This window comes from Elephantulus edwardii, unplaced genomic scaffold (genome assembly GCF_000299155.1).
Source record: "Elephantulus edwardii isolate Elephantulus edwardi_28Jun2011 unplaced genomic scaffold, EleEdw1.0 scaffold00189, whole genome shotgun sequence".
Taxonomy (NCBI): Eukaryota; Metazoa; Chordata; class Mammalia; order Macroscelidea; family Macroscelididae; genus Elephantulus; species Elephantulus edwardii.
Genome location: NW_006399939.1, coordinates 785,214 through 794,234, shown reverse-complemented (window position 1 = coordinate 794,234; position 9,021 = coordinate 785,214). Strand labels below are relative to the sequence as shown.

The 9,021-nt window shown below is 43.7% G+C and overlaps 2 protein-coding genes across 2 annotated transcripts in view; one reads left to right on the top strand and one right to left on the bottom strand.

Annotated features, from left to right (window-relative positions):
- PTPMT1 (protein tyrosine phosphatase, mitochondrial 1) overlaps positions 1 to 7,033 on the top strand; it is a 7,568-nt gene extending 535 nt beyond the window's left edge. The window contains exons 2-4 of the mRNA XM_006896764.1: positions 26 to 106; positions 4,592 to 4,783; positions 6,866 to 7,033. Of these exons, the coding sequence (XP_006896826.1) occupies positions 26 to 106; positions 4,592 to 4,783; positions 6,866 to 7,033 (441 nt within the window). The remainder of the gene's footprint in view (positions 1 to 25; positions 107 to 4,591; positions 4,784 to 6,865) is intronic.
- Positions 7,034 to 8,255: 1,222 nt separating this feature from the next.
- Positions 8,256 to 9,021, bottom strand: part of KBTBD4 (kelch repeat and BTB (POZ) domain containing 4) — a 4,821-nt gene continuing 4,055 nt past the window's right edge. Inside the window, 2 exon segments of the mRNA XM_006903781.1 lie at positions 8,256 to 8,666; positions 8,668 to 9,019. Coding sequence (XP_006903843.1) covers positions 8,256 to 8,666; positions 8,668 to 9,019 — 763 coding nt within the window.

Genomic DNA, 9,021 nt, shown 5'->3' with positions numbered 1-9,021 from the left:
GCTCAGCCCCCTCTTTCCTCGGCAGCTGGTGCAGGGCGAGAACGTGCGCGGGGTGATCACCATGAACGAGGAGTATGAGACCAGGTTCCTGTGCAACAACGCCAAGGTGAGGGGCCCGACCCCGGGGGGAAGGGGCGGGGAAGCGCGGGGAGCTGGGCAGGGACCCCCGGCCTGGGAGAACCGGGAGGAGGGGGGCCGTGGGCGAGGGGCGCTGAAGCTCACCTGCCCCAGAGACACGTGTCCCCAGCCTTCCAGCCTCCTGGGCTTCAGTGGAGGTAGGATAGAAAGGAATTAATTAAACGATTGCATTCCTAGTCTCACACTGTCAGTAATAATAGCAAGCTCTGTGGCTGTGCAGGAGGAACACGCATTCATGGATACAGCCGACTGACAAGATGAACAGAAATGGGTGAAAGGCTACAGCACTCGCGACCATACATACCTTGTCAGATGATAGGTGATTTTACAGATTTGTATGTGCTTTAAAAAGAAGGAAGAATAGCTTTCCAAACGGGCAATACAATCAGGACTTTGCAAATTAAAAAGGAAATGAAAACAAGAAAGCAAGAAAAAAGTAACTAAATACCAAAGGACTTTTCTTAGTTTCCTAGTGCTCCTTGAGACCAGGTGAGTAGTTTAAAGAAAGGTATTTACTATTGCAATTTTGGAGGCTGTAAATCCAGATTAGAGTAACAGGGTTTTTTGTTTGACTGGCTGGCTCAATTAGTCCTTGGCTGCTTCTCTCTTTCTCTCTCTGTGTGTGTGTGTGTGTGTGTGTGTGTGTGTTTGGTGTCTGATTTTAATGAGAAGGTTCTCAGTCTTTCTCCATTTGGGCTGCATTTCTGTATTTTCACCTTGTGTCTGCTGTTTGGCTTTTTAAAAAGAAAACACCATTCAGAAATGATTGAGTTTGGGACTCACCTTCTGTTGGCATGACTTCATTAAGTCAAAACCCCAGTTTCTATATGGCAACATTCCTAATTCCTAGGTCAGGAGGCTACAGCCTCAGCATACATTTTGGGTCACCCTAACGTTTTAAAGTAAAGCGACAATAATTGACATTTGTGCACACATATAGTCTTGTTAATTTCCATCATATAAATCAATACATAAATAACTCTTCTAAAAAGTTGTGGGGAAGGAACTGCCTATGACTTGATGATCTAATTAATGCAACAATTACTGAGCAGTAAGTATAGATTAGGCACTGCCAAGTGTTCAAGGTAAAGACTTTACCCACTATGAGAAGAAAAGTAACCCCTCGCCCTCAGACACACATACATAGTTTATCTCTATCTTCATATTCCCATTGAATAGGAACCCACCCAGAGCTGACCCTCCAGGAGTTTTTCATAGGCTGTAAATTGTAAAGGAGATTGTTCACATTTCCCTTGCAAATGTGCTGGTAGATTTGAACCTCCAGAGAAGTACCACCTTTTTGTTGGTGGTACAACTCCGTACAGACTAGGCCACCAGAGCTGCTTGCTTCATTTTGTAGATGAATAGAACTGTTAATGTCATCAAACTACTCATTGAGAAACCCCTTAGGGGTCGTTTGGCTCTGAGTTAGTATGTAGAAATCATAGTGGAATTCCACAGAACTGTCATATAGTGGGTCTTGTTAGGCTGCTAACAGGAATTTTAGCAGTTCAAACCCAGCAGCTTGCTTTGGAAACAGTGATGTTTGTATAGTATATATGAGTTATAACAATAAACTGCAGATGTAAAACCAGCCAGATGTTGGAAAACCTTTTGAAAAAAAATTTTTTTTTAACCTCAGATAACACTAATTTGGAATCCACATTTTCACCAGATCACCCTGAGGTGAAGGAATCTTGAGGGTGTATTATGCTGCTAATCCAAAGGTTACCTCTCTTGTGGTTCAAATTCACCAGTGACTTAGTAAGAGGCAGATGGGCAGTCTCCTCTCATGGGATTTACAGCCTCCAAATCCCACTGGAACGTGAGCTGAGTCTAATCCAAGTCTGCTGCACTGAGTACCTGAACAGGAGCTCAAACCAGAATGAACTGAGTTGAAGGTTTCCTAAAGCATTTTCTGTAATAACATTAGAGCTTGTTTGTGGAGCTTTCCACAATGATTATTAGAAGACATTACCTTATCTCTTTATGTTGTTGTTATTAAGTGAGGACTTGGATAACTTTCATTATTTCTCCAAGTTTATAGAGTTTCCAGAGGCAAGCTATTTTACAAGTGGCTGCCACTTCTGCTACTAATCTTGTTTTAATCAGAGAGCTCCACCAAACACTGTCCACTGTGGGTAACCAGTATTGCATTTGACACATCAGTGTCACGGTGTTTTAACATCACAGCAACCGCTAGTTCCCTCTGTACAGCAAATGGACAGACCTGTGCTATTCTGCTTAGAAGAATGTTTGACCAAAAACAATTAAAATCAGACCTGAGAGCTGTAGATTAAAATCATGAGTTACCTCTGTACAGAAAATGGATAGACCTGTGTTATACTACTTAAAAGAATGTTTGACCAAAAACAATTAAAACCAGGCCTGAGGGCCGCAGATTAAAATCACTCATTCACCTTTGGCTTGATAGCATCACTTTCTGTCCACTAGGCCAATAGAGCTCTAGCTCTGTTGTTAAGTGCAGTCTAATCGTAGATGACTCATAGAGACCCAATGAACGAAGACCTGAACACTTGCATAACTTTCATCACTTCTCCAAGTTCATAGAGTTTTCAGAGGCAAGCTATTTCGGAAGTAGATGCCACTCCTACTTCAAGCTTGTTTTAATTCGGGAGCTCCACCAAACACTGTCCACCATGGGTAACAGTTATCGCATTTGACACATCAGTGTCACAGTGTTTAGCCTTATCTCTTTATAGTGTTTGATATATATTGACATAAAACAGTTACCTTTCTTTTTTACTATGTTGATATAACCTGCCCAATATGCTAATTTTTTAAATTAATTTGAAACCTTAAGAATACTTGTGTATCATATTTATCATATACTAGTTAGGCATGGCATACATTAATTTTTTTTAACTTTTGGTGGAAATATTAAAAATAAAACATAGTGCAGTCATTTTTACTTGTGTGGTCCAATGGTAAGATGTGGCATACATCACACTGTACAGTTACCATTCTAATTATTGTTACTGTTGTCAGTTTGACCTCATATAGATGATGCTTTTAAAGAGGGAAATGCTCAAAGCAAGTATTCTTTATTAATCGAGCAGAAGTGTTGTTTAGAAATCACTTCATGGGATAGTTTTGGTCCAGAATTAAAAACTGTTTCTAGGTAATATCTCTTATAATGTCTCAGTAGAAGCAGTCAATCTGGTTGCCATCCAAATATGACGTCTTTCCCCAATTTTCCCCTTTTGACCAGAATCCATATAATGGGTAACAAATTAATTCCTCGAATTTTTCAAAGTTCTTTGCCACAGGGCTTTGTTGTTGTTATGTGCCATTAAGTCCCTTGCGACTCACAGCAACCCTATGTACCACAGACCTAAACTCTGCTCTGTCCTGTGCCAATCGCACCGTCTACGATACATCCATCCCAATTACCCCAGTCACTGAATCAATCCACTTCATAGAGGGCCTTCCCCTCCTGCGCTGTCCCTCCCCCCTCCCAAGCATGATGTCCCTCTCCAAGGACCGATCCCTTCTTCCAACATGTCCAAAGTATGTTAGACGAAGCCTCAGAATCCTTGCTGCCAAGGAGCAGCATGGTTTAACCCTTTCCAGGATGAATCTGTTTGTTGTCTTAGCAGTCCATGCTATATTCAGTACTCTTGTTCAGCACCACAGCTCAAAGGCATCAATTCTCCTTCTATCCTCCCTAGTCATTGTCCAACTGTCTGACGCATAACAAAGGTGAATACATAATTTTTATTTTAAAATAATGGCTTTCCCACCACCCAACCACTTATCCCCTCAAGAATGTTGTTGTTAGGTACCTTCAAGTAGGAACCAACTCATAGCTGACCCTCTAGCAGGTTTTCAGAGGATTTAAATCACAAGGGAGGAAACTGTTCCTCTTTGTCGCAGAGCAGCTGGTGGATTTGAAATGGGGGTCTTTGTGTTGGCAGAACAAGTCACTACCACTAGGCCACTACAGCCCTCTGTCTCCCCTCAAAAATAGGACGGGAGCTATGTAGTAAGTGCAACAGTGAAAAAGTGAGACTTAAGGGTAAAGAAATAGCCTTTGAAAACACAGTACCCCAACCCTGCAGATGATTGCTGCATAGAAGCCAGGATCATGCAAACACCCAGCCACACAGCTTTTGCTGCTGAATTTGATACAACCAATATTTTTTCAGCTAAAGGTGCAAATACTCAAAGGGGCCTTTTAGAAGAATGCATGATAACTTAGGTATCTTTCTAACTCAGGTGCACAGCTGCATGCCAACAGATGGAAGACCAGCCATGAGGTCAGCCATCCTAAAGGCTAGTCTGTAGGAAGCTTCATTTTTAGGACACTGTATATTCAAACTGTAAGAAGCCCCAATGCTTCCCGGCTTTGCTGTTCTTGAGAGCCCATCTTTGTACCCACATTAGGTTTTTTGCATTCTCTCTTTTTGGGTGCTGGTGGACCTGATTCCAGGAATGGAAGGAAGTGGGAGTTGAGCAGCTGCGGCTCAGCACAGTAGACATGACGGGTGTCCCAACCGTGGCTAATCTGAAGAAGGGGGTCGAGTTTGTTCTCAAGTACAAGTTACTGGGCCAGTGTGTCTATGTGCATTGCAAGGCTGGGCGTTCCAGAAGTGCCACCATGGTGGCAGCCTATTTGATTCAGGTAAGAAAGGTCTTCCTCTAAAGAGATTTCCAGAACTTTGGCATGGTCAGCGCCTGGGCCTTCCTGGAAGGAGTTATGCCCCCAGTTTGAGGCTACTGGGTGGTGGGTGTGGTTTCAGGGAAATCACCTGAGCTTTGAAGACTGTCTTTGCCACCTGCCAGTGGCATGGCCTTGGGCCAAGTCGCTTAACCCCTTTACTGTTTCCTTAAAGGAAATGTGTTCTGCAATCTAAATGGGAAAGGATGTGACCCAAAAAGTGAGACACTCAAAAAGGGGCGCTGTGAAGGCTGTTAACCTCAGCAAAGGAAGCACTGTTCTAAGCAGTGTGCTGGGAACTCTAGCATACTGCTCTCATTTCAGCTGTACAGTACTCGGGATTCTCCATTTGTTTCAGAGTTAAGTTCTGGACGTTAATTTCCAAAACAGCATTCAAACTGAATTTTGCCTATTGTGATTTGTTAGCAAACCCCACTACTGTTGAGTCAGTTTTCATTTACAGCAACTCACCATCAGGGTTTCAAGACTATAAATCCCCACCAGAGGAGACTGCCCGTCTTTTTCCCTCGAAGCCACTGGTGGAGGCAAACCACGATATTTCTGGTTGGCAGTCTTACATATAATAAATACATTAGGCCAATTAAAGCTCCTTCATTACTGGCAAGTGGCATGCTTTTCAGAATCTTTGGGAGGCTCAGGCCATCCCTTTACTGTTTTCTGTTCTTTTACCCCCTCTGAACTTGACTTACGGTATGACCCCTACTGAGGGATTGGTCCTGAGGATTCTATTAGAAACAGGGTCTCTGCGTGTTTGACCAAATGAGAATTCAGTCAGAATAGAAACCTGTTATTGTTTGTTTTATTGAGTTCTAAACAGACATGGATGACCCTCATTATTCCCCCCCACCCCCACTGGGACAAGTTGCATAAAACACCTGTTACCTATTCTTCCCGGAAATTCTTAGAACACCTTAGCTCAGAGAAGAAAATGAGAGCTGGTTAAAGCGCTCGTCTGCATTGAGAATGCAGCAGACCGAACCCACAGGAGGATGAGGCAGGCAGCAGCTTGTAAAACCTTGTGAGGCATTTCTCTGCCCTGTAGAGTTGCTATGATTGGAACTGACTCAGCAGCAGTGCATTTGAGTTTAATTTTAGGTGGAGTTGAACTTAAGATTCAACCTTTCCCTAGGGTTTGACAGAGCATGAACATGGGTATAGAGGGTGACCTGTCTCCCCAATTCATGGCATGCTGTAAAGGAACTCACTGAGGTGGTTAACGTGCTCTCCCATTATAAAATACTTGGGGCCTGGCCTCTGATTCCCAAGAAATTTTTTTTTTATTGTCATTTATTTTTTTCTTTTTCTTTTTAGAAAAAAAAATTCCTTCATTAGTATACAATTCCCATGTCCTTTCCCCCCACCCCCCACCCCGAGTACAATTCTCTGCAACCTTAATTCTGGATTCCTGTGCTAACCAGAATACTCAATCATATATCACTTCTAATCTGTTCTTTCCCTCATCTGTTTCAATACAATATACGTAATTTATCCAGTTTTTTCTGTCATACCCCCACCCTGATGTCAGACCCATTCTACAACAGTGGCACCATGCAGTATTTGTCCCTTTGTGACTGAGATATTTCACTCAGCATAATGTCCTCCAGGGGCACCCACTTTGAATAATATTGCATGAGTTCCTTGTTTTTCAGTGCTGTGTAGTATTCCATTGTGTGGATAATGCCACAGCTTCTCTATCCATTTGTTTGTTGATGGGCCCTTAGGCTGCTTCCAACTCTTTGCTATTGTAAACAAAGCTGCACTAAACATGGGTGTGCATATATCTGCTTGGATGGCAGACATGGTCTCTCTGGGGTATATTCCCAGTAATGGGATTGCAGGGTCAAATTGGTATCTCTATTTGCAATTTTTTGAGAAAGTGCCACACCGCCTTCCACAATGGTTGCACCAAAGAAATGTTTTTTTAAAAAAAATGAAATTCTGGGAGCCCTTTTAGTATCCACACATAGATCATGGGCACCTGAACACCTGCTCCTTTCTCTAATTTCTAAACTTATGCTGCTTTAGGTGCATAACTGGAGTCCAGAAGAGGCTATAGGATTCCTCACCAAGATCCGGTCACACATCCACATAAGACCTGGCCAGTTAGAAGTTCTCAAAGAGTTCCACAAGATTACTGCAAGGGCAGCAAAGGACAAGCCTGGCCACATTAAAGACATGAAGTGTGTGGATTAGAACTCAGTAACACTCCTGCTTGCCACAGAATAAAAAAAAAATTACCAGAACCAAAGGAGCTTTAGTCAACTTGACATACCAGAAATGTTCTAATGGGGAATCGTACTTCATTTGTCTTTACTGTTTAAAGGTTGGGAGTCGGGGGAGGAGAGAGAGAGAGATTTAGTACAGCCTCTGTTTATGGGGTAAAGAATGTGGGCCAATGATGGAGAGCCTCTTATTTTTGTGATTGGGGTCAAAGAAATATTAATTTCAGCAAAAATACTGTGTACCTAATGATATTTTGTGAATAGCACAAAGACATACAACACTAGAAAAAGAAGACAGTTCTTATTTCACTGGCTTATGAGGCTCTCCTCACTTTTTTTGAGCAATGTTTTTGTAGTAAAGGAAGTATGGGATGAAATCAGTCTTGCTGGCTTGGAAATAGGTAATTAGTTTTCCTTATGCAGTCACCCCTTCAGAATTCAACAAAGACACACAGCCCTTCAAAAACTTTTATTTGTATGAATGATTCTTGGCTCTGGACTTTACTGAAGACTTAAAAGAGCAGAAACTTAAAATAGTTCTGTCTAAAAAACCAATTTCTACTATTGGTCAGAAATCACCCTTTCTACTTCGTTCTGGCTTATAGCCCTCACAGAGGAATGGAGTAAGCCAAAAATAAAACCAAAGTGTCCATTTCCCGACAGACAGATGAGGAAAAAATAGAAAGAGCGTCCTGGATTCTACAGTTGACTCTTGCTGGTGAAGTACACCTTCAGCTTTGTTCATTCTTGCAAACAAAGCCTGAAGGAAAACTCTTAAACACCTAACTCTGTGGACGGATAAGGGAGGACGGTCATCAACTGGCCACTGCACACTACAGAAAAAGGAGGACTGGGCATCTTTGTGTCTTCTATTCAACATTGATCAGGTAAGGAGGACAGTTGTGTCTAAGGACTGAGAAGGGGCTTGCTCTGCGCAGTCCACAGTGAGGCTTGGGGTCACCAGGGAATGGTAGCGAACAGGATGGTCTACTCTTGGCTTAAGTAGCAACAGTTCAAAAAGTCCCAAATACCATGATGGGTTCAGAGAAGGGCTGAAGTACTGCCTTTCCAATAAGTGCCAAGAGTAATACAATATTCTGAATTGGGGCCCAGGGACTGTGTTTTGATGGGTCTGGGAAAATGGGGAGGACACAGGAGTCCCTTGCTCGCTCCCCTGCCTCCTCAGGACAGCTTCAGGCCAACACAAACTGCAGATTGGTCAGCAGCACCTTAATACCTCTGGTGACAGTAACTGAAGAAGTGGCAGGGTCAAGCTTATAGGTGTTGGCATGCCCGTTTTTGTGTCGGTCCCGGAAGACATAGATGCTGCCGTTACAGCTGGCGATCTTCCAGAGGGATGGGGCAGAGCTCCAGGCCTCAGGAAGACAAAGCCGGGTGAAACTGTCTAGCAGGGGATTGTAGCACACCAGGGAGTCCCCTTCAGCTACGATGAACACCAGATCCTTATGCACGGCTGCATGCATAAGGCCCGCAAAGGGCAGCACATACGGCTTCACGTGGCACTTGTCTGTCTCTGTGTCAAAGCACTGGATGAGTCGGGATGGTTTGGTGAAGAAGTCCAGGTCATTCTCAGCCCCCCCCCCTTAGTAAGTAGATGATCCCATTGAGGTTGGCACCAGCTGCCCCTGACACAGCCACCTCCAGCTGCGATGTCTCTGTCCAGACATTATAACCTACCCGGTAGTAAATAATGGCATTAGAGAGGGTATCCTGCAGTGTCTTGCCACCCAGTGAGTATATGGCATCTTTCCCGGGCACTGACACTAGAGTGTGCTGGAGCCGGTCTCGTGGCAAAGGCGCGCACCACTCCCAGTCCACAGTGGCATTGTTGCACTTCCACATGCGCCGTGGGATGGACCCTCCCACCACATACAGGTCTCCACCGTGCTTGCAGGCGGCAGTGATCTGGTGGCACAAGCTGTTTTGGCCACTTACACT